Raw genomic sequence first — 26,813 nt, forward strand, 5'->3', positions numbered from 1 at the left:
GGAGGGTAGTCCGGACTGCTGAGCGAATCATTGGTACAACCCTCCCCACTCTCCAAGAACTGTACTCATCCAGAGTGAGCAAAAGGGCTGGTAAAATCACTCTGGACCCCTCACATCCAGCACACAACCTCTTTGAACTGTTACCATCTGGTCGACGCTACAGAGCTCTGAGCACCAGAACGACCAGACACAGGAACAGTTTCTTCCCTCAGTCAATACATCTCATGAACACTCAATAAATAAACGTAGAACACACAACTAATACATTATCCATTCACCACACTCACTTATTTTATTTTCTCATTTCTAATTTGCACATACTTCACCTGTACATACATAGTCGCCTATATTATATATTATATATTGTGTATTTTTTATTTTTTTTGCTGCTTTGTACATTGGTTATTGGCTATTTCCTGTTATTTTGTTTCATTACCTGTGTCCTGTCCTGTTACTGTCTTTCTGTTGCACTGTGGAGCTTCTGTCACTACAACAAATTCCTTGTATGTGTAAACATACTTGGCCAATAAAGCTCATTCTGATTCTGATTCTCATTCTGATTCTGATTCTGATTCTGATTCTGATTATTGCAACAGAAAAAAATACTTAAAGTTATAAGAATGGGAATGCATATATTTAATAATGTACATTATGCTCTACATACAGGAATATTACATAGAGCAAAATGCATTGACTCTGAACTAGACTGCAAGCTCAGCCCAAAAACTGCAGTTTTTCCTATTAATATGCAGCTGTCTTGACAAAATCTATATTTTTGGATGATCTATGATGAGATTTTCAGAAAGCCATGTGCAGAACCTGGCGCCACTCGCCACCTAAGACCGATGTCTTTACGTCTGGCTTTGGGTCTGTTTGGCTGTCTGCGTATTCATTTGTCTGTGGTGAGTTGCTCCACTTGGCCTAAAAAATGCACAACTGCACCGTGGAACTCAGTTTGTCAAGTAAATCATCCAGGTTTGTTTTAGTAAGTGGAACAGATAGAGGTTATAAAGGGTTGTGGGGTTTAATGAGGTTGGAAACATCATGGCAGAAAGCTGTGGATAAAGGAAGGTACCCGAGTTTGATAGACACCTAGATGAGGCTTTCTGATTTGATATCTGCATAATTATACAGTCTTATCTGCATTTGCCAAACTACCTATGCTAGCGTTTTTTGATTCCACTCAAGAACGTACATTTTATCACTTGCAATGAACAAGGTACTGAAGACAAATGGTGTTTTTGCATGGCTGCATGATAAAGAGAGTCCCACGTGACAGCGAGATAAGACCATGATGAATTGCCCTCCTTATCCTCTGCAAAGTCAAAGAAATTTATTTTTTTTCCAACTTGACCCATCAGACTTAAAAATCACATAAGCAATCAGTGTAGAGTATTACAATACTTACTGAGTACTTTGAAACAGACTTACTCATATGTATGAAATGACAACTCCTACACCATAATATATATTCCAACTAGGTGAATGTATGCTACGCTAATTTGCGTGCTAATTTCAGACCTTTGGATGCATTGTGAAAAGCTGTAGTTACACACATACAAGTAAAACCATTGTGATAGTACAACTAGTGCAGACTGGTGGGTCATTAACGCAAATGGATGATATTCACAGTGTTAAACTACTTGGTACAAGCTGATTGGTTCATATTGCATATGCAGCCAATGAGCTTACTGCTTTAAATTTAAATGACTGGTTCGCATTTACTAGAGCAGTTTGCTGCGCACTTTCAGAGTTCCTCTAAACCCCTCCACCTTCCCCAGTTCCACCTGTATAGATTTGCTACGGGTTATTATACATGCTATTTATGCAGCAGCAGTATGTCTTAAATACTTACAGCACTGTATCGGTGTATGTACTGGCAGTAGTAAGTCCCTGTACTTGCTTTGCAGCAGTAGCAGCAATAATCTACAACAACAGCAATAACCAGCAGCAGCAGCAGCATAGCAGATCTATTCTGCAAAGACCAAATACATTAACATTGTCATATCCAATACCATGCTAAAATCTTCAGAGAGTAGTCATGATAGGAACAAAATTGTGTGTATTTTAGAAAAATAGTGTGCACAGTCCTGCTCCTGGAAATCTACCTACCTGCAGAGTTCATTTCCAATCCAGCTCCTCCGACACACCTGTCTGTTATTATCAAGTGCTCCTGAAGATTCTAATTAGTAGTGTTGTCACGATACTGGAATTTCTAACTTCGATACGATACCTTGAAAAATATCGATACTCGATACCATTTTCGATACCACGGAGAAAAAAACTGCCACAATATTAAGGGGGTAATTTTTTTAATTTAAAGATAAATGTAACAAGTCGAGAACATGCGGTATATTTTACATGAACAAAAAAATGTCTTGAGGTACTGCATTTGTTGATTTATTAATCTTTTATTAATCTTAGTTAAATGTTAATTGAAACTAACGTTTACTACATGTACTAATTAAAATCCAAAGTTCTATTTGTTGATATTCTCATTTGCTTCATAACCAAACTATTTCCAGATATAGGGCCCTATGAAATCCGTTTTATTTTTCCCCAAATTCCGTCTTATTTTTTTCTACATTCAATTTTTTCCATTTTAATTTTTCTGGATTCCGTTTTTTTCCGTTTGAATTTTTCTGGACTCTTTTTGTTTTTTGTTTTTTAATGGTCAAATTAAATGGTATTAATCTAAAAGCATGTCTAATTCATTAAAATCATGAAAATTATACAATTTAACATTTAATTTATTAAGTGTAACAAAAATGACACGTTTAGGGCCGTATGAAATGTTTTATTTTTTTCTCACCTTATGTTTTATTGTTACCAAATTCTGTGTTTTAGCATGTCTATTAGGCTATTTGAATGCATACAAACAATTTTTATTTATTCTTACAGTAGCCTTATGAAATGTTTTTTCCCCCTCAGAAATTCTGTGTTGTGTTTTTAAATTTTACTGGATATCAGATGAAGGCATAAAACAATTTTAATTAATTTATATTTGAATTAATGAAAATTAAACAGTTACATTTTTGGCAAATGAAGGGGATTTACTATTACAATTTTAATATTTTGTGATTATTTCTTTAAAAAAAATTAACAGTAGTAGTAAGTAGTAGTATTATGTACATTCTACTAAATAATAGTAATATAGCCTATTTCTGGCACACGGTCTTTAATAGGCTAAGTTAAACTGAACTTTTATTTTGACGGGTTGCCGTGAATACCTTTAAAGTTCTGTGTGTGTATGATATGACGCTAGTTTTACTCAAATTAAATAGTAAAATGCTCGTAAAGTGCCTTTCAGATCAGTTCTGGAGATATTGTTGATGTATTTATGTCCTCATTGAGACGGCAGACGCTGAAATCACCGCGAGCGCCACATTAGTAAACACAACCGCACGTGCAGCACATTCACACAGAGACGCGCAGAACCAGCGGCGTAACTTTGCTTTGAAAAGTGGTGGGGACACCGCACAACTCGTTTTGCTATTTGTTTATTTAATAACCGAATTTACTTGGGGACTGAGTTCAGAGTTGGAAATGCACTTAATTTTCACTTTGATGTACACATGCATCACATTCACAAATATGTATAAACATCCGAATAAGCAAAACGTAACATTCACAATGTGAATGTTACGTTTTGCTTATCACAACACATCCAGGGTAACGTTAGCTAATATCAATCAAAATACGCAAGATGAATATGGTGAACTTACCATTTCATGGTCAGCTCAGCTGCAGCGTATTCATTAATTGCACAATTGTGTGTTTGTGTGTGTGTATTACGATTCATTCTACTTTGAATTACTTATTTTCTAATCAACATTACGTCAAGAGTCAAGACAAGCCCACAAAATTTTCCTCATCCAATCAAATAATTTAACCAATCCTGAACTACGCAAAACCTTGTTTAAAACATGAGTGAGAGTTTATTTGTGTTTAAAATGGTTAAACTACCTTTATTAATTAAATAATTAAATAAATTAAATTGTTTTAACAAATCTTTTTTTTAATGACGTTTTTATAAAAGCTCTATTTTTTCCTCCCCCACCCCACATGTAAAGGCTAGTTAACGGTAAATGTTGCTACCTATAGCATAAATGTTAAAACATCAACAAAATGTCCAAAAGAAAGTGTGGAAGTGATATAAGAAGCTTTTTAGTGAAGCAGCCACGCACAGTAAGTTACTTTGCTTAACACGAAAACATATTATATTTATCTTACGTGAATATAGACATACTATCGCTAATCATGTTTTCTGGCGGCCACTGGAGCGCGCTGTGATTTAATACAAAACTGAATTAAAGGACTATGAACTAAAGACTTGTATACTTTTTGTTTTAATTGTGAAAATCCCAGTCATAACATAGAATTGTCCTGTTGTCTAAAAGTGCTTTAACTATTATTCAGCCTTCAATGATGGACAAATGGCAATATATTGCTTATGATTGCAAATGTAAACATTTAGATCCCAAAATTAATTATTTACTTCTTACATAACTTAATTTTTTCTATAACACTTAATCATGACTTGTAATAATAACCGTGACTTGTGACTTTTTAACAATGCCTCAAGTGAACTCACCTCGCTGCGTGGTTGAAGAAGAACCGTCGTCCACCTTCTATCATCACTTGATCACTTGATGACTACAGTGAGTGATGATTTGACTTGTGGACCAGAGATATTGTCCAATTAATCTTCTCAAAAATCTCAAATAAAATATTTCAACCTTGAAACAGTATCCAAACAATACGAACATCGTAAAAAGAAAGGTACAGGATCTGTAGACTAATTATAGGGAAAGGAAACTACATATCCCATGACGCATATCGCGTATCTCGCGATAGTTTCACAACGAGACTTAATATTCATCTTTGAGGACGTTGAAAAGCGTCTGACCGGCGGAAAAATGTGTTAAATGAATGAATTAATTATGAAGAGTGACGATTTGTAGATGGTGCTTTTCCTTTAATATATACCTTACGCAAACTATTTTTCAGTTACTTTTTAAAAGTGGTGGGGACAATATCGAGCCTGGTAAAAAGTGGTGGGGACATGTCCCACCCGTCCCACCCGTAAATTACGCCTATGCGCAGAACATGCAGGATTCATATTTAAATCCACTTTTGCAGCTTAATATTTACAGATACTAGTCCATATCGCGATTTGATTTAAGTGTAATGACCTACTTTGATTAATTCATCCAAACTTTGACAAATTCCGTGACATTCCGCGTTAAACTGTAAATTCAGTTTTTATGACTGGATTCCGTGCGCGTTCTCTGCATCGCGGAGATCATAGATCCCTACAGATAGCGCTCCTGCTGTGTTCTTTAACAACCAGAGCAGTCATCTTTCTATTCACTTCACTTTTGCTATTTAACCAGAGCGAAGGAGACGAGTGCGGTCACGTGTGGTGCTTGTCCACGCGCCTTTGGAGAGAAGTGAAAGTGACAGCTCGGCTAGTATCGGTGTATCGATACTTAGGGAAATTAATATTGGTACCGTTCAGATATTTCAGTATCGATATTTATCGAAATATCGATATTTTTGACAACACTACTAATTAGCTGGTTCAGTTGTATTTGATCAGGGCTGGAGATGAAATTTGCAGCAAAGTAGAGGAACCAGGAACAGGATTGGGCACCCCTGTTTTAACATCCGCTAAGTTATTAACCTACCATTGATCCGGCAACCGACCACAGGCGCCATGGGAACTGCAGAAGAGATCGACAGGAGGTTACCCACAATTACCTCACCCACCTTGGAACTCTGTGACTTGGGTTTCTGCTGTCACTTGACCTAATTTTGGTACCTCTGAGATTCAAACTCAGCCACAGCCACAGATATGACATTTTAGCATCAGTTTTTGGTGTAGCTGGATTGAGCAGTTTTATAATTAAGGAACAGGAACTGGCGAATTAAACAATGACTCGTACAGGCACAGTGCAGAAGTCTGAGCTCGGAGTCTATGAGGTAATGTTTCTCCACCAGCCCCACCATCTTGAGAATGACAGAAGGGATTTTGGGGGATGGTGTAGCGGATGGCGGGGGCACAACTGTTAGATTTATGGTCACCTTTGAAGTGAGCTCATTCCAGCAGCGCGGCCAGTGCTCTGCTTTCTGGTGCCTGGAGCTCAGTCCCCTGGAAAAAAAGACCCCTGGAGGTCGCCAACACCCACAGCCGTTTGCATGCAAAGTATATACTTCCTAATTTTATGGCAATTTATAGGCTTTTTTTTTTTTTCTTGGTTTGCTTTTCTGCATGGGACATTTATCTCGAAGGTTACAGAAAATGTGGCAGGAAAGAGAAGGAGAAGACGAGGGAAAGAAGGGAGGTGGTCTAGATGAGTCCTTGGAGAGTCATAAAAGAGGGCCAAGGGAGACATGTTTAAGCCCAATCCAGCCGCCAATGGCGGTTGTGTTTTTCTTAGATCCTTCCACTGGAAAAAAAAAAAGTGTGTTTGCACATGTGCGCACATGTACATGCAAGTCTATATTTAGGAGCATTTATTTCCCATTTCCTTGAGTTGAAACAGTGTGAATAATTCAGATTTTTGCTTGTAGTTTAGCAAAGTAAATTAAATAGTAATAGAGTGATTAGGATTTTATTAGGATTGTAATATTTTGCGGTATTGACTGGCTATGTATTGCTACCTACTCATATATTAGGGAGGCACTGGTATTAAAAGTCTGTATACTATTTCATGTTATGGCCCATAACCAATATAATATATTTCTATAATATTTTGTCTAAAAAAAATAAAAATCTAAATCTTTTAAAAATTAAAATTAATTTAGGCATCACACAATTTTGTGTAGTAATAATATGAAAAATAATAATTTTGAGATTTGCTAAAGATGACATTTAACAGTGTTATTAAATTATTTTTAAAGATGAACTAAATAGAAAAAAAAACTGTCAGATTGATAACCAATATACAGTATTGTGCATCCCCAAAGTAAATACTGTTTTGTTGCAATGACAAGACCTAAGAGTGATACAATAAACTATTACAAATATTAATAATGACAAATAATGGTAAATCAGTTGCCAGGGACAATAGTCAATTTAGCAGACATTTTACAAATATATTTGACTGCAGAAATCCTATACTGACCAGTCAGAATCAAGTATTCCAGAGTGCTATAAAACAGTTTTTCATTCATCCACCATTGGGAATTAGACCTGACAGTCTTGTGCAGCTCATTTCCAAATTTTATCGCATTATATAATCTTATCTAGTCTGTTGGATTAGAAACAGGCCAGTGTGGGGTTGTGGTTACGCTGTAGAAAGCAACCACCAACTGAGTTAGAGAAGAGATGTGTGTATGCAGCTGCTCGGAGTGTCGGCCCCTCCTGAACAACTCCCCCATTGTCTCTAGATCTTCTGCTGCGTTTATTTTCATTTTTGTGCATGTGTGCATCACCATTTTCATCCTCCCTGTCTGTCTTGCTTTTTTTAAATTGTGATTGTTTGTCTAGCTGTCAGATGCTGTGGGCAGATCTCTTTACGGAAGGGATATAGGAAGATGCCCCTGAGAAAACTGACACTTTCAGTTAATAGCCAATAAAAGGGTCCTAATATAATGATATGAACACAGTTTTACTTGGATTTACAGAAGTTCAGATGTTTCATAGATTAGGTCTGAGATCAGCTGACATAAAGGAAGACCCCCACAATGCAGCTGAGCTATAGTTCACTTTACAGCAGGAAGTCAGTTTCTGTTGTATTGCCAGCAGCTGAACAAAAGACAAAAGACATCAGACCTTCATGTCTGAAAAACAGCAGGATACTTTTTGATATTTGCACTTGTTGTTTGTTTTTTTTATTCCTATTTTGTTTCTGTAATTTTTTTAAAATTACATTTTAGAATATATTAAAATATTTTTAATGTAATAAGATTTTACTTTATTACTGTTTTTACTGTATTTTTGATTAAATACATGCAGCCATGGTGAGCAAAAGAGACTTATTTCAAAAACATTTTAAAAATCTTACAGACCGCAAATATTTGAAAGGTAGTGTAGACAACAATTAAAGCAAGATCACAAAGTGTGATTGTTTTAATTAGTAAATTAGTGAATGGACTAATCTGGCTAAACTCTATTTGAGGATTATACTGTAAGTTAAAAATCCATTTCGCTATGGAGAAGAAAAAAAAAAAAAAGATTTTACTTCTGGAACCTAACTGTTGCAATCCGTCCCACCAAACTTCCTGTTTCAATAGGAAATACATCAACACAAGACTTTAAACTTGTGTTATTCTTTTAGAAACCGCAGTGGAACATTTCATAAGCTTTTAGAACATGTGAGACTTCATTTGTTTATGTTCCATGAGGATGAGCTATAACGTATGTGTGTGTGTGTGTGTGTGCGTGCGCTTGTTTATGTGGTTTATGAGGACACAAATTTGTATAATGACATGGGTATGACAGAGGTATTACAATATGAAGGTGGTTTATGAGGACACTGCCTATGTCCCCGTAATTCAAAAAGCTTAAAAAACATACTAAATGGTGTTTTTTTGAAAATCTAAAAATGCACAAAGTCTCCTGTGAGGGCTAAGTTTTGGTGTAGGGTTGTGTAGGGCAATAGCACACACAGTTTGTTCAGTATAAAAACCATTACGCCTATGGAGAGTCCCCATAAACCACAAAAACCAACATGTGTGTGTGTGTGTGTGTGTGTGTGTGTGTGCGTGTGTGTGTGAGATGCCCATACAGCTTTATGATGAAGGCTGGGTATTTTATTGCTCTGTGGAGCCAGGGCACTGTTTACATGTTGCCAAGGAGAAGAACCATAAACGGGATGGTAGAAAAATAAAAGGATAATATCCTGGAATGACTTCCGGTGGTAAATCATACTGGAAGCTTCCCATTTAGCAGGATCCCTTCACATGTAGCATTATGACTTTTTTTTTCCTTTTCTGTCAGCTTCCCTTTGCCAGGGACAAAGAGTGAGAGAATCTGTCTGTTTCCTGCCACACTGCTAATCTTTAGATAAAATGTGATAACACGGAAGACAAACATTTAGTTCTCACGAGGCTAAAGGTTTTTTTTGGAGTTTTTTTTTTTTGTAAAGGCATTGCCTTAAAAAATAGTAGCAATTTACTCATCAAATGTCATTATTTACTCACCGTCATGTTGTTCCAAACCCTTACTCTTGTCTGTATAACAAAAAGTTGAAAAATATTTTGAAGCAGAGTTAATGAGTTGACCATAAAAAGCAGTTTATTGAATGATTCATTCATCTGAATCATTTAATCCATTTCACAAATCACTATGACTGATCTGATTATTATTATGGCCTAAAATTCATTCTGTTTCTCACACAAAGTTATCACATGGCTCCAGAAGTCTTGGAATACAGCGTACAAGTGTATTGTGTACTACTAATATAGTGTTTGTTGTTTTTTTTTTTGTTTTTTTTAGCTTTACAGCCAATAGGATGAAGAGAAATCTGAATAAAGATTCTTAAATATATCAAATAATTAGCTCCAAAGAAAGTTTATAACAACATTATAGGGTGAATAAATAATCACATAATTTTAATTTTGGGATGAAATACTTACTTATACTTATAAAATAGTAGTAAAGAGTGTAGGCACATTTCACTCAGTCCGGCTGTATTATTATATGGGTCAAATTTGTGTCTGTGTTTTTTGAGGGTTGATTGCTTGCAGGTGTGCATACTGACCCAGCAACCGCTGCTGCTGCTGCTCTCATTCTGGTCAGGTTGACCTTCCTGAATTAGTGCCTTTTCATTAAAAAACAAAGTGAGATGAAAACCACCTAGGACCACCTAGCTACCGTCTTCAAACCAAATTAGCCCTGTGTTTGTGCTGTGCAGTGGTTAAACCCACTGACATGCGTTATGTGAAAGTGAGCATGCACTCTTTTACTGTGCTGTGCTAAACTCATATAATTATTACAAGCACTAGGAGAAAGATGTTCCTTTCATTTGGGATGCTTGCCTTGAATGGAAACATTTGTTAAGCAAATCTATTATTAATACAGATCACATATATTATGGTACACATCCACAAATAAGGATCAGAGAGGCAAACTGTTCAGGAAAGGAGAGCTTTAACCACTCCATGACCTAATTTAATTCCTGAGAACTTCACATGATGTCAAATGTCAGAGTTTGTCGGAGTCACAATATTTCAGTGGCGAATGATGGCCTTGGGAATGCACATTTTGGACCAGAGATAAAAGGCACTTTCCACTAATATAGCAAGCTGTAGTGATAAATTATTTAACATAATTAACCTAGAATGAAAAGTCTCTATGTAAAATGGCCTGTTCACCACTAATAAAAGTCAAATTTCCTTGTGTGATGTGCTGCATTAGTCAAACAAAAAATTATGAAACAAATATTAATATTGTGTATAATAAAATATAATATAATATACACTACCGTAAGCACCAAATTAGCTTATTAGAATGTTCATGTGACTGAAGACTGGAGTAAAAAAAAAAAGAAAGAAAGAAAAAATTAGCTTTAGGAATAATTTAAGTTTTAAAATATATTGAAAAATATATAGAAATTTAACAATTAATTTGACTTACTTCAAAAACACAAAATCGTAGTGATGCCAAAACTTAGATGGTAGTGGTGTAATATTTATTATAAGATTATAAAACAAAATATCCAATTTTACGAAAAAAAAAAGTAACTAACTATCAGTAACTACAAACCAATATTTATTCCCAAAATAGCTAGATTCCACTGAGTGATATTTTAATTTAATGCTAAATTTGCAATCCTGATACCCATTCTGTATAATTTTATATTCTGATAGCACAAATCATAGTTTGGAACTGCATTTAGACATTTACAATTTTCTGAACAGGAATAAACCTTATATAAGAACATGAAATAAAATGAAAACCTCTGTTCACTGATCATTTATTGTAAAATAAAGGTATTTCAGCCTATACTCTACGCTAGATTTTGAAGAACAAAGTACAGCACTTTCAGCTAATTTACTCTGTTGACATGAGAAGGAATGTAGGAGATAGCACCAAAAACCTTGGAGACTAGACCTAACAGGCCACATTTTAATGCCAACACAGAGCAGTTGTGACTAGCAGAGAGAAGTACAAACAAGGAAAGCAAATAAGAAAGGCCTTGAACCCCCTCACAGCTTGCTATGGTATGGCACTTGATGGAAAATCACAACTTGACTCAACTAATCAACTATGTTCCCACTGTTCTACCAGAAAGACTCAGGAGGTGATGATAAGACGCAAAATTATTTATTTGACAAAACCAAGACTTTAAAATAGAATTATTTGGCGTAGGCCCCATCCGTAGCTTGAATCTGTAAGTCGTAGATTCCAGCTGTTACTGCCGAAGACGAAAGCTGGGGCGGAGCCTACCCCCAAAAGAAGTGAAGCAAATTATATACCCACCAGTCTAAGTATTTCTTAGAAGATCTTAGACATGCACAAAACAAAATAATTAATTAGTCATAGTTAAGGCGAGTACGAAAGCGTTAAATATGTACCAGATTACTAGCTACAAAAGGCCATAGAGAGGATAGCCACTAAATACCGTGATGGAAGGCCGCGATAGGCCATGAAAGAGTAGATGTAATGAACTGGTGTGACACCACCACCAGTGTTTGCTTAATTTACCTTAAACATTCTGCATAAATTTATAACAAAAGGCATAAATAATAAATATTTACAAATGAATGACTGTATGAGAGGCTGCATTATGTCATTTAACACAGAAAGACAGCGTAGTTTATGTAATGAGAAAAGCCATTACAGGCCAATTTTGCGAAGGACAATGATAGGCAGAGTTACATAAACAATAATAGTCACACTTACCTGATAGTCACAATAGGCCAAACTGAGCAAAGGCCACGATAGGCTGTGTAATGTAAAGCTTCGATAGGCCATGTAAAGTGAAGGCCCTATGGGCAGGCAATTACATTGATAGCCTGTGTAAGTTTCTATATAATGTTTCTATGTAATATAACGTGAAAGCTCCGTGTGTGAATGACCACGATAGGCCATGGTATGTGAAAAGCCATGATAGGCTGGACATGGGGAGCACGTGAGAAGTAACCACCACCAGTAGCTTAATAAGAGTATCATACTGTACCTTGAGTATTACATGAAATAGTTTTAGAGTCTGATCTTGACGGAACTCAGATGCGGAGGTCAATCATGTACATAGCAGCTTGATGGCGAATTACAGGGATTCTAAACCACTGCATTGTGGTAGAGAGGCCATTAGTTTAGGTTAAAGGTGCCATAGAATGCATTGATATAATATTTTAAATTGTTCTCTGATATCTACATAGGTGTGTGGCTTAGGAAGGGCAAAAATTCTCCAGAAACGGTTTTACATGTCCATTTACAACCCTAGGATTTCTCCCTAAAATGAAATGGTCTGTTATTACCTTATTTGGAGGGGTCATGAATAATAATGTTGAGCTCTGCTCTGATTTCTCTGTTTCACAGTGCAGCTCAATGTTGAGCTCTGCTCTGATTGGCTGTTTCACAGTGCGGCTCATTTCAGTAGCTAACACAGCAGAAAGGAAACAGGGAAAATATATATTTCAATTCTTTCTCGCGCAGTTTTATCGTTGGGTAATTATACTGTAAATAAAATGCGAGCATCAGGGAGCCGCTATTAATATGCTGGGCACTGAAACTGCTTTTAAATGCACAATCGCATTTTAGTTTCACTTTCACATTCGAGATTCGCGATCGCATGTACTCTGTTTATACAATGAAGCGGCAGTACTTACCACACATTTTACAAGATCAGATGCTTGTCAATGGTGCTCAGGATCTGTAAATCATTCACCATCATCCTCAGTCATCTCTCCTTACTCTGTTTATGTGGTAAGTGAAATCTTATGTACTGTAATGTAACAGGCTACCGCTAGCAAGGAGCTAACCATGTCCCTTTAGTGACTTGCGTTATTTTATTAGAACGCATTATTTGCTTTCCATGCCTTTCTGAATACAGACACCAACCCATCCCTGCACATCACATTTCCCTGCACAGTCTGGAACATAACATTTATTTCCATGATCTGCCATTTTCGCTATTGTCCTTCTTCACAATACCTGCAGAACTTCTGATGGTTCGGCTGGCATAGAACATGGGCGGGTTTATGCAAAATATTGGGGGGCGTAACTATTAGTGATCCCGACTGTAACGTCACAATTGGTGTTGTGTTCTGATTCGCCTATTTTTCAGTGGTCTTTTGAATTCACGAGATTTACATAAGAAGGAGGAAACTATGGTGTTTGAGGCTCACGGTATGTCATTTTCATGTACAGAACTCTTATTATTCAACTATGCCAAGGTAAATACAGTTTTCCATTATATGGCACCTTTAAATGATAGAGGTAGTATTAGGGTTCTAACAGCGACTAAGAAAAATTAATCTTGTGGATAAGAACGCTTTATATTTGACAACGATACCTTACTAGCTAATTGTCTTTAGATAGCTATTGAACCCTGTAAAATCATAAGGCCCTTACATACTACATAATATGCCCTTACACAAATAATTTTTTTTTTTTTTTCATAACCGTAAAGCATAACGTCACGAATGAGCATACACTGACCAGGACATTAATGTCCTGGGACACAAACAAAATGAACAGAAATGCAGTAATTATACGTCCAAGTCCAAGCATTAACAAAGTTGAGGAGGAAATCCAGAGAGGACGTCATGTCTATTGACGGGAAGTATGTAAAACACTTCAGACTAGAAAGGCCTTCACAAGTACAAGTTCCAAGAGTATATAGACTACTTTAATGCTCACCACATAGAAAAAGAGATGCGCAAGCTAGTTATTCATCAGAGCAGACTAATGCCACATAGCTAAGCTAATTACATTAAATATAAATATGTCCTGAGAATAATATAAGAATAATGAGATTAGACAAAACTGTGATGCAATTCTTAGTCAATATATTGTGCATCAGGAAAACTAATGTTTTGAGCATAGCAAGAAGACGTGTCTACATTCTTGCTTTTATACAGAGGATGCTCATGCAAAAATAGACAGTGAGGACCTCTTTGCAGAAATGGGCTATACACAACAGGAAAGACTCAAAGTTGTAAAACTTACCCCATTCCAGTACAAGGCACCCAGGGATTGTTGCAGATCTAGATGCAAATGAAACAATGACTGAAAGAACATAAAGACAAAAGCATACGATTAAGACAACAAATACCTTACGGTGTGCTAGACATAGGGTATTTTACAGAAATGTATAATGCAAGCAACTTAGTCTTTATCAGCGTAAAGATTGTAAGGGCTATAATAATGAGCCTCAAGATGCCTCATAACAAAAGAGTTGTTCTAAACATTGAATGTATTGAATTAGCCTGAGCAAACATCTCGTGAAATATTATAATTTTGGTAGGAAATGGGTTTGTAATGCTCCTTATAGAAGTAAACGTATTGAAAATATTTAATCTTGTTTCTTTTAAATGTAGGTTAAAGATATCACCGAGCTTGCAAAGATTAATCATAAGCACACACCCCTTACCCACCCCCCCCCCCCCCCCAATCGCATTAAGGATGCCATGAAAACCCCAACACCTGTATATCTTGGCAACACTACCAAACAATCGCAAACATTCACCGCGACACCAGGGCATTTCACAATGCCAACACTCTAGCGTGCATCTTTAGAGGAATGTCAAACTCGCAATCGTTCGCAGAAGACAAACTTAAATATATGCAAGTAACCCAGGGAAAATCAGGCAATAAGTCAAGCGACAGCTTGAGCAGGGAACGTCAAAGTGAGTTTCTGCAAACACAAGGAAGGGTGAGTAGAGAGCTTATATATTCCTCATGTCGAGTGATTGGCTAGATCTAATTGTACTGTGTGACGTACCGTTAAGACTTCCTAGTAGAACTTGCGCTAAAGCTTCCATTTCTCATTGTTTTCCTAACATCAAGCAGATCAGAGCATATCAACTTGACTAGAGCAAACTTGGGTTCTCAGAAATATCTGTCATACGTTTGGGGTGTAAAAGAGAAACAAGAGAGTGAAAACGACATAAAAGAGTTTTACATTCAATTCTCAGTAACTGACTGGATGAATTTGTGCTCTTCAATTATGCTGTTGTTTAGTCAATGAACATCATCTCAGTCATTTGGCAACCGGGTTTGGAAAGTAAAACTTGAATGTTATTCTCAATCTACCTTGCCAGCGATTATTCTAAACATTGTAAATAATTTGTCATGTTGAGGATGAAGAGGTGTGCTTAAGACCAGTTTCCATCAACAACATCAAAAGACATCTGATCAAAGCAAGTGTTCCAGAGGTTAAAAAGCTCTCTGCTACAGCATGTTAAAAAACCACCAGTGAAATTTAGGAGTCCACCCTTAGCCCAAGGAAATGCTTTACAAATGCCCCTTGTGTTTGCCAGACCACCTTTCTGTGTCTTTATTTTCTATTCAGCATGGAGAAGAACGAGTACAGACATCTGACGTGTAGCACTGCCAAGCCTCTGCAGCACTCTGCTGTAATCGTAGGGTTGTTTTAGGAATATACAGAGCGGGACGGGCAGAATTCAGGCATCCAGTGTCCACACTTCACTTCTGATGATTGATCAGCTTAGAATTGGTCCCATTCAAGTCAAGTGTAATGCGGCTTCAATGAGAAAGATACTTACTGATTCTGCTATTTGACTTTTGTCAGTCAGTCCATTCATCACCAATTTGCTTTCTTTTTTCTTTCTCCTTCTTCTTTTCTATTCCTGTTTTTTTCCCTTTCCAATTTCCTTTCCCTTCACTTTCCTTTTCCTTTTCCATTTAATTTCCATTTATGTGTTGCTTTTCTCTTTCCTTTCCCTTTTTATTTTTCCCTTTCCCATTTGTTTTTCTCTTTTATTTTCCCTTATTTATTATTATTATTATTGACTTATTATTTATCTTCCCTTTCTATTTCCACTTGTTTCCATTTTTTTTTTCTTTTTTTCTTTTCCCTTTCCTTATTCTCCCTGTCCTTTCCCTGTCATTGTCCTCTCTCACATTATCACCTCATAGATGCATGTGTTGATATTCACCTCATCTTATGTGACTTTAGGTTACAGTTCTGAACGATTAAACAAAGGCACATTCAGTTACAGAAGGTTGATGACACATGGATATGACCATGTTTGGTCATAAATTCTACTCTGTGTAGCCACTGGGAAACAAAAAAGCGAGCAAGCTCGTGGGATTACAATTGTGTTTGTTTGTTCTGGGAGCAATAATATACTCACTGCTTCTTTCTTACTGTCTTACATTATCCTTTGAACACCCCTCCCCATCAATAACCCAACCTTAGTTGTCTTCACTCTGGTTAAAGGACTCTCTCCACCTCTCTCATTTTGCCCTCCTTCTTTCCTCCTTTTAATGCAACAAAGCTGTGAACATTTAATTCACCAGGTCTTTCTCTGGTTTGTCTTGGATTCCATGACCTGATACAACTCAAACCATACAAACCTCCTCTTTTTAAGTTTTTCTCTTCATCCCAGTCCGCTCTTCATACTGTCAGTTTCTATCTTTGTATTCTTCTTGCCTCTGAAGCACTTACTGGCAAATACTACAAAAAGTGAAGAAAAGACTGCCCTTCCTGCATTCTTCGGCCAGTGACTCTCCAAAACCTACTTTGGCAGTCTAGAGTCAACTGCATACTTCTGTCAATAGAAAGCAGATGTTAAACTGTAATGTATGGCAGTTTTTTCCTTCTGTCTCTCGCTACACAGAGAGAAATATGTAGGCAAGACCCTTTTTTACCATCTACATGGACATAAATACAGATGATGAATAAATCTACCTCTATTTTCACCTTTTCTTGGCACAGTAGCTTGAGCAGAAGCAGACCTGAAATGCAGATGCAGTCACAGCAGTTGAAGCAATAACAAAAAAGTGTCACAAAGTTTATTTCATAGCATTCTATAAAGTAAAAAGTACGGTGGCCGAGAGAGCTCAACGCAGTGCAAATAGAAAAAACACCTGCAAATTAAGAAAACAACTTCACCAATTTGAAAACACATGAGCTGCAAATGCTCACAGCACAACCAAATAAAGAAATAAAATTCTTGCAAATAAAATTCTTCATTGGTTGTGTTGTGAGCATTTGCAGTGCGTTTCTTTATTTGGTTGTGTTGTGAGCATTTGTAGCACCTACTATCAAATTGATGAAGATGTTTTCTTGATTTGCTGATGCTTTTTCTATTTGCATGTGTTTTCTGAAGTTGCAGCACGTTGAGCTCTCTTGGCCACCATAAAAAAGTATTAAAGTATATAAATATGATTATGTCACAGTGCTATGCTACCTTTTCAGTACTTATCAATCATCATACCCCCCGGAAAATATACACATACAGTAACAATAAAAAGTTTGGGGTCTCTAAGATTTTTTAATGTTGTTGAAATTAGTCTCTTATGCTCACCAAGGCTGCATTAGCAAAAAAAAAAAAAAAAAAAAAGTTAGTAATGCAATTGTTTTATATTTTGATACATAAGTAATAATGATAAGATTATGATAAGAAATAACATCTATATCTATAATAATATCTCAATTTCTATATTTTTATGTAAACTTATGTACTGTCACTTTTGATCAATTTAATGCATCATTACTTAAAGTATTAATTTCTTAAATTTTCACTGATCCCAAACTTTTGAACAGTATTGTATTTCTACATTTTGCATATAGTTTTGCTTATTGTACAGTGGATAATAAACAGCACAAAATTATTAAATAAATAATCTCAGGCTCAGACTAGTAAGCAATCACATAGGACACAGCTACTTACTGTAGCATTGTAGCGAAGACTTTTGTATGGGCAAGCACCGGTTACTGTAACTAGCTGCAATATGAATATAGAGTAGCATGATTGTTTTTGTTGTGCCCCTTTTTTTTCTTTCCACTTTGGCTTAATGCCTCTCTCATACAGAGCTATAATTTAGAATAAAATTTCTGTGAAACAGAAAATTTCCTCCTCCTCAGGGCCTTTGCTAAAGCATAGTGGCTTTAGCTCGACTCTGCTGACAATGACTTTGGGCAGTCCTGCATGTCCTTTTTAATGACTGCTGCACTAGCCTTTTGCAAAACCGTCTTGGCACAGATCGAGTCTGAAATGTCAAACAGCTATAGTGAAAAAGCCAAAAGGGTCAAATAAGGCCGTTTTTGTTGTGAATGGAGTTAGAGTTAGCCTTGGATGATGGCTTACACACACATCCATATGCCTCTTGAAGGGCCGGTGGTTTGTGAAGGTGATTTTCAGTGCATATATCCACACCTCCCTTCTGCTTAAAAGCTAGGAAAATGACATCCTTGTTAATGTTAGCTCCTGAAGCAGGTGCTCATTAATGTTCATTGATGTTTACGAGGTGAATCTGACTTTGCCATCCTCATGCGGCACAAAGCTGTGTTTTAAGGGCTCAATGGAAATGACATGTTAGGCCTGGTGTATGTCTATTCTTCTGGCTTGTTCCTGTCTCACATCTAACATGCACTAAAATAGAATAGGCTCAGAAACTAACAAACAGACCCATACTGATCAGTCACCCAAGAGTACCTGCCTTCTTGCGTCAATGAGGCTAGTTGTGATTTAATCTTATGCAGGGGTAAATAATACTTTGGGTTGATAAAAAGGGTTAGAAAGAAAGAGCGTTTGTTTATATGGCTTGTTGTCTGGTTTACGTCAAAGCTTGTTGTTTTGCAAAGCTGTCTCAGTGTGGATTATTTGCAGATGATGGTAATTCTGAAGGATAACTGTGGTCAGTGACGTCTGTTCCACATGGCTGGGCCTGTAACAGAAGATGGATTCACGGTATAAATGAGATCTAGCCCTCTGCAGTTGCAACATTTGGTGTCTGGCCAGTACGAATGTTAACTCTTATCACTGTCACACTAGAGAAAATGTGTAGGTTTTAAACTCCGTGGCAGCAGTCGAACAGATCATTTACTAGCCTTGTCAAAGCGTCTTCTCCAGGGAGAGTAAACAACAAAGGCCCAATTTCACAAGCACAACCATTACCATTAGGCATATTTTACAGCAGAAGATCTTAAACAGTGGCATAGAGTTTAAAATAAATTATTTATTTAGCTTTTTATTTAATTATAATTTATTTACTCAATAAGTAGTTTCTTCCTGACTTTGGAGGGTTTGAGAACCACTGTTCAGCATGTGAACATCAGCAGTTGTGAGAAAACAGCTCTGTGTACTGTACTGTATACAAAATACCTAATGTAAGTGGAGATCTTCTGTCAAGCATCAAAAACTGATAAAGATGATGTGTGAATGAGCGAGAGCAAATGTTCGGATTTGTTTTTGAATGTTATCTCCTTTTCATCGGCAATTGCCTCTCTGCTTCCTAAGATAAGACTCACCCTCCCCCTCTTTCCTCCTTCTCTCTGCCGTTTTTGCTTTATCTGATGTGACGAGAGCCAATCCTAAAAGGCAATACCAAGTGCACATGTAGCCTACATCTTCTCCACAACCAGCGTTCTCAGATTTAATTGATACTGTGACTTTACAACAAAAACATAAGTGTTTTGTCTGGCAGACATCACCTCCATCTTGTCTCTGGAACCTGTCAGCTCTTAATTTTAGCACTTCAGTTTTGTCAAGAATGTCTGACCTCTGAAATTCAATATGGAGTCAATGTACTCCACTGTCTTCAAGAGTGATTTTACTGTAGCATTAGTGACAGAATATCACAGTATTCGTTATCGCAAAACATTGTGGATAGAAAAAAAAGAATTTGGGCCAAAATATTTTTGACATTTTAAGAATACATGCTAAGAATAGTTTAAACAATAACAACTGTAATAATGTGAAAAAATTTAAATAACTAATTATATATATAATGAATTTCTATGTTGCCATTGGACATAAAATGTTGCTTCCTTAGCTTAAGATGATATACATTAGTATCTGCTGGTGGTGTGTTTTCTGCTGCAAATCTAGAGCTATCGCTGTGCCTGGAGCTGCTCCAATGGCAGACTGATCTCAGTGTACTGCTGTCTGTTTATCCATATGTTGCATTTTCATTCGCCAGTTTACTTTATGAACCTTTGTGATCCTACCTGCCCTTCATCACTCTGTTTTGCCCTTATAGTTTCTAAAAGCTACATATTACATAAACAGTACACAATATTATTTTCTTATATCTAACATATTACATTCATCATATTTGCCACAAGCCTGAAATTATGTGGCCAATTATGGCAGCCTCAGTATTAATCTGACAGAATCTATTTTGCAGTGGGATGCTTGATGCAGAACAGGATGTTATTCCATTGACATAATATTTAATTCAATGATAACTATATACAGTAAAAGTAGGTGAATTATTAAATTTGGGATGTTGTGTAATAGTCACGGTGAGGTGGCAAACAGCCATTGCCTCCTGTTGCCCAGGCAGACGTTTGACAGGCCGAGCTCTGGCTGGACCCTAGGAACAGGAAAGGCCTGGGTCAGTTTCCCAGCGGGAGGCACCTGTAAAGTAAAGCAGAGCGTGATGGGAGTTTGGTCAGAGGATTAGTTCTGGTGTCTGTGAAATTGGCACAGGACGGGAGTCTGTGCGAACACACTGCCCATGCCCCTACTGCCCTGCTCCCTTTCAGTCTGGTCTCTCTGAAGTTAGACAAACATGCCATTGTGGCCTTGTCATTCCCCAAGAATCTCACAGACTGTTCTGAGAAGGACCACCATATCCTTCAGATACAGATAGGACCAGAAGGCGACAAGATAGCTCCTTTGAAATATTTAAGAGCTGGCCTAAGGCCGCTAAAACAATTATTTCCTTCATAGTAGTGCGGGAAGACGGACTGACAGCAGACTGGGAGTGACCAACTACACAGTATGTAGCAACTGTCTATGCTGGAAGCCACAAAGCTGCATGTTGTCTCAGAATGTTCACTATCACCAAGCAATCAACAACAGTAAAAGGGTCAAATAATTATATTGGTTGGTTGGTATGTTAGTTGAAGGGATAGTTCACACAAAAATGAAAATTCGGTCATTAATTACTCACCCTCCTGTTGTTCCAAACCCGTAAAACCTTCGTTCATCTTCGGAACACAAATTCAGATATTTTTGATGAAATCCGTGAGCTTTATGACCCTGCATAGACAGCAACGGTTTTTTATTTGTGCACAAAAAGTATTCTTGTAGCTTCATAAAATTAAGGTTGAACCACTGATGTCACATGGACTATTTTATCGAGATCCTTACTACCTTTCTGGGCATTGAAAGTGGCAGTTTCTTTGCTGTTTATGCAGGGTCAGAAAGCTCTTGGATTTCATCAAAAATATCTGAATTTGTGTTCCAAAGATGAATGAAGGTTCTATTTCAGATGAACAGGAAAAAGAAGGAAAGAAAGAAAGAAAGAAAGAAAGAAAGAAAGAAAGAAAGAAAGAAAGAAAGAAAGAAAGAAACATGTTTTTCATGAAGACATAGTGTGATATGTTCTGATGGTTTAATAAAAGCAGTGACATTTTGCAGACTAGATTAAATAAACAGAGCTGATAGGTCATGGTGTTTTGTTGGACATCCTCAACCCTCAAGGACTGTTTTGCTCACAGTTGTGGTATTTTACCTCAGACCAGTTCATCAGTCACAAAACACTTTGTGCAAAGAAGAGTAAATTCCTGCTTACATTTTCAAGAGGGTTCCTTGTGGTTCTGTTCAAAATAACACGTTAGCTTTCAACCAAAGCCAGCTCCGACTTTGTAAGTAAAGGGAGATGTCTTGCTTAATTTTCCCAGCTTCTAGATTGAATCATTTCTGGACGTCTAGCCCTGGGGTCACTGATGACATCATGTTCTCCACCTTAGTCCAAACTGCCCATTTACTCTCATGTTGCTTGTTTCATTTGTTGCTCTCATAAGATGTTTTAGAAACTCAGCACATAAAGGAAGTAAAACAACCCCCGCCCTTGACAAAATAAGTATTTATATATCATCTTAGGGGGAACAATAATTCCCTCATACAGTGAAGGACTCGGTCCTACCTCATCTTTAATGATTACCAGGAGGCGAGTTATTCTAACTAAAGCTCACGTCTCCCCAGAGACCGTAAACACACTTGTAGTCAGGCTGCAGAACGATTGTTGATGTTACTTTTGTGAACGATGAGGCTTTCGAAACGCTGTTGGTGATCCTTCCTGGCGTGTGCAAACAGCCCGTCCTGTGTTTAGATGAAATTTAATGTGAAATTTAGCATATGCCTGCCAAATCAAAGAACAGAGATGCATAGATCTGTCAACTTTCATTATAAGCAATGAATTTTCTTCACATACATTTAAAAGATATTTGTCAGACCTCCATAACTTTTTAGAACATGCTACATTTAGCACTAAGCCAGGTTTCATCTCTCCTTCTTGCAGTCTAATAAGTTGCCAGGAAATTATTAGCTCTGGAGATCTGAAGAAAGGTGAAGGAAGTAAATGGAAGTTTTGGGATGGATCCCAGGTGTTCACACACCTGCACAAAAGCTGTCTCTGGTACAAAAATAAGATCCTGTTACTTGTCATCAAAGGACAGCAGTGTTGTTATTGTTAACTAAAACTTTAAAAAAAAAAAAGTTAACTGAAACTGAATCTGAAGCTAATAAAGTTGAAGTGCTAAAATTACTAAGAGAAATTAAACTAAAACCTAAAAAAAAAAAAAAAAAAGGTAATTAAGAATAAAAATAAAAAAATAATGAAAATGTCAAAAACACTGAACAAATGAAAGGAAAAATAAAACAAAGAATACATGCCAATTTCTTAGAAACACTTTAATTTGATTTAATTTGGTTTTGAAAACATTTTTTAAGACTCATCTTCACATCTTACAAATTCCATTATTTTCAAAAAAGTTTTAGATATTTTCAGGGTCAAAATTTTATTTTATACATTTTATTAATTCATAAGTATCATACATTTTTGGAGAGTCACACTACATGACATTTTGTTCCCAACCTTGTCATGTCTCTACAAAGCCAAATTATATTTGAAAATAAAATGTATATTTGTAATGTACTTTTGACTAAATTAATGACCAAGACAATGATGTGATGATGTCATTAACCCATCTACGAGAAACACAAAACCATGATAGCCTTGATGGGAACAGAGAAGGTTCATATTCCCTCAAACGCAGGTCTGTAATGATGTAAACCAGGGGCAGCCTCAGGCCATGGGAGCCTTTAACATTAACACTCCCTAATTTACGAGTAGATCCAGGGCAAAGAAGCTTTTAAAGCAGCTCCCAGCTGAGAGTAAGTGGTGGTATCATCGTAGTAAAAGAGTGTCAGCTGATTATTTATGAAGCTTTGGGAGGTGCGTTGCCCTTTTTTATCTTAGCCTTTCACACCCACGATCATTTGTCTTTTGTCATGCCAGGGGAAAGAGGAAAGATGAAACACGGTGGTTGATATCTTTCATCTTGCATCCTGTGATTACACCCTCCCTATGGGCGTGTGTAAGACAGGGAGCGCAAATAGATTCATTATTTCAGTGGTGGCTGATTATTATTATTAGCTGGGTGGAAAATGATACACTGAGCTTGTCTCTTCCAAGGAGGCCTATCACTTATCATAAGGCTTTCCTCCAAAGTCTCTGTAATGTTTTGGCAACCTGATAGCGTTGTCGCAACGCTGTAACAATATTATTCCGTGATGGGCACTCGCAGAGCCGTATGCTCATTTTAAGGTCAAGCTGGTGTTTTTATTACACTGTCGGCTTATGTGATTACTGTAAATGGTTTTAACACCTCGCATTGTGAACGTGGGGTATGTTTTTGTACCGAATGTGAACAAACCTGATCCATACTCCCCTATGAAGGTGTGTGTCTGATGTAAGACAGGCATTACAAAATAAAAAACAGAAACCCATCTGTGTTGTTTGGGATCAGTGCTTGGTCTTTCAAAAAAAAATTAAGAGTTCTTGTCACTTTTGTGGTTCTCTAAACAATCTACCTAGGTGGTCTGCGCATCCAAGGCAGAAGTGTTTACTTCACAAATATTTGCTGGTGAAGCATTCAAATGCGCAGACCTCCATCAGTCAAGAATATAGTCTTACCTCTGTGATCTTGCAGGCCTTTTATCTGTCAGGCAGTGAGGGTTTGTCTTTTTTTCAGCACGTGGATGACTAAGCGAGAAAGTCTGGGTTAAGCCCAAAGTATACTTCATTTATGTACATGTAAACTAGTGTATGCATACAGTCGAACGCGTAGCCTTTCATAGTATAATCCATTTAATAGTATGCGCAAACTCAGGCGGTCAACACATGCAGACTTGAAAGCTTAATTTTAGTCCAGTGTTATAGTATTGTCAAAAGTACCGACTTTGGTATCAGTAGGTACTGAAATTTTAAAAACGTCCATTTCCCGCTAACATTTGAGCAGTGTTTAGTAATCCTCAACAGCGTTCAAATGTTAGCGGGAAATGGATGTTTTTAAAATTTCAGTACCGAGAGGTACAGAAGTCAGTAATTTTGACTACACTACTGTGTTATAATTCATCAGAAGTTATGACTGATAAAAATGTATTTGTACTTTAACTAAAGTTGCAGCAATATAATAAAACTCTCACAACAGGGAGGGATTTCGGGGATTTGTTGTGTCATGCCGCGCCGCATCCAGTGTAGGCCGCATTGCTGATTATAATAGATTGTGTTGTATTTTGTTGAGCTGCGTCACAGTGACACTGTTGAGACACAGTTCAGCTTATTAATAATGTATAAAACTAATGAATAATCATTCAACTCTAATTCTGGTTTGTGAAAGTTAAATTTTGATTTAATGTTTGCCTGATTAGGTAGTCTTACATAACTTGCTAAAAAGCTAGCCATGTTAAGAGGTCGTTTACTTTCATGCAAAAACAAGATGATGCAGACATTTTGGGAAAAAAAGGTCTTGATGCTTTTTTTAAAAGTTAAAGTACTTTTATCTTGCTACAGTGTCTCAAAAACACAATCATCACAGTGTGACATCGTGAAAAAAACATTGAGAAACACTGGTCTTTGCTCTGTGGCCAAGCAAAACAAAGCTCTTAAAACACAATGATCATCTCTCAAAAAGTGGGGGTCAAACTTAGAAATGTCTAAAAGTGACCTCCCGTTGAAGCGCCGCTACAGCTGCCACGTCACATGCAGTATACGGTTGTGTGCTTGCTAAAATTCCAGCTTCCTCCCTCTCGTTTCCCAGCTATCATCACAGAGCTATAAAACTTAATAGACGTCTTGCACAGTGCTTCGTGACAGATCTGTCTGTTTGTGTTTGTTCGTGTGTGTCTTTTCTCTCAGTGCGATGTAGCTGTGATTGAAAGCTCACCTCACTGAATGTTCCTTGTGTTGTCACAGGGACTGACTCGGATCAGAGCAACATGAGCGAACGCTTTGACTGTGACAGCTGCAAGGAGTCCTTATACGGCAGGAAGTACATCCAGGCGGAGGACAACCCTTACTGCATCCCTTGCTACGACAGCCTGTTCGCCAACACCTGCGATGAGTGCAAAGAGCTGATTGGCCATGATTCAAGAGTGAGTTGCGCTTATTAAAGAGATAGTTGTCCTAATTTACTCACCCTTGTTGTGTCATTCTAAACCTGTATTACTTTATTTCTTCTGTTGTTTACTTCTTTATTTCTTCTGTGGAACACAAAAGAAGATATTTTTAAGCTGCTTTTTTAAATACAGTGACAATAAATATGGACTGTTGCTTTAAGGTGCAATCAAATGTCCATTATAAGTAGTTTGGCAATGAATGAAGCACAGTTCACACAGAATTCACTTTCAAATCTTTCTTTTTATTGGCAAATGTTACAAATTTGCATGACCAAATTTCATGAACCCAGTGTGAAATCGCTCACAAATTTCCAGATGTGGATTTGTATTGGAATAACTAGATTTCTCGCACAAATTTTTCCAAATGACGATAAATTTGGCCGCACATTTAGACTTCTGACTGAACGATTCCCTAAAAAAAGCCATGCAAACAGTGCCTGGTTCACATTCTACAGCAAACTTTTGATTTTACAGGAGCGTATCCATGGTGGTTGGAAAAATTTAGGACTCAATTACACCGTGAAAGCGTTTTTATGTGGTTTCAGGCTGAAACTGTCCGTTTAGCAGTTCTTTTGAGAGAGGCATTTATTGTCCAATTAGAAATGTCACTCATCTTCAGTCAGGCCAATAATGTTAAAAACCTAAGGCAAAACATAAAAGCGACCAATTGAGGTTTTAATCCTTCCCATTCTGAGGGTAAGTAATCCCTTTCAAAATGAAATAAAAACCAAACAATGCAGTTCATTTAACACAGTAGTAAACTCCCCACAGGAAATCGCGAATCCATGCGCTTACAGACAAAGAGTCTGATGACTTATTGACAATGAGGGACAGCAGGTGCTAAATTAAGTCACTGTTTGTCTTGGCCATTTGCAGCACAGGTCATAAATTTCACCCTCCATGTCTTATTACTCTGTGTTTACATAATTTACATGAGTTAACCCAGGCGCCATGTTCTCCACAGACACACACTCATAACTAGATGCACTAGTTATGCATCTAGTGCATCTAGAAATAGATGCACTAGATTAGAAAAAATCTAATCCACCTTTTTTCTCCACATTAGAAAAAAAAATAAAAAATGGTGCCGATGATGACAGCTATTGTGCGTTGCTCTTCAGTGTTTGTACTGTTTTTGTTTGTTTTTCCTGTTTTTTGTTTTTCAAATACGATCTGTTTTACCAGGGATGACCTGCTGAACATTCGGCAGAACACACCACAAAATCTTTTACCAGATTTAGATTTTTCAGACG

The 26,813-nt window shown here is 37.1% G+C and overlaps 1 protein-coding gene across 2 annotated transcripts in view; it reads left to right on the forward strand.

Annotated features, from left to right (window-relative positions):
- The window catches only part of LOC306887937 (four and a half LIM domains protein 3-like), a 47,024-nt gene that overhangs the window by 10,283 nt on the left and 9,928 nt on the right, over nucleotides 1-26,813 (forward strand). For both annotated transcript variants that reach the window (XM_079445988.1, XM_079445989.1), the window contains one exon: nucleotides 25,358-25,536. In XM_079445988.1, coding sequence (XP_079302114.1) covers nucleotides 25,381-25,536 — 156 coding nt within the window. In that variant the 5' untranslated portion in view covers nucleotides 25,358-25,380. The remainder of the gene's footprint in view (nucleotides 1-25,357; nucleotides 25,537-26,813) is intronic.

The sequence above is a fragment of the Barbus barbus genome (assembly GCF_936440315.1).
Source record: "Barbus barbus genome assembly, chromosome: 21".
NCBI lineage: Eukaryota > Metazoa > Chordata > Actinopteri > Cypriniformes > Cyprinidae > Barbus > Barbus barbus.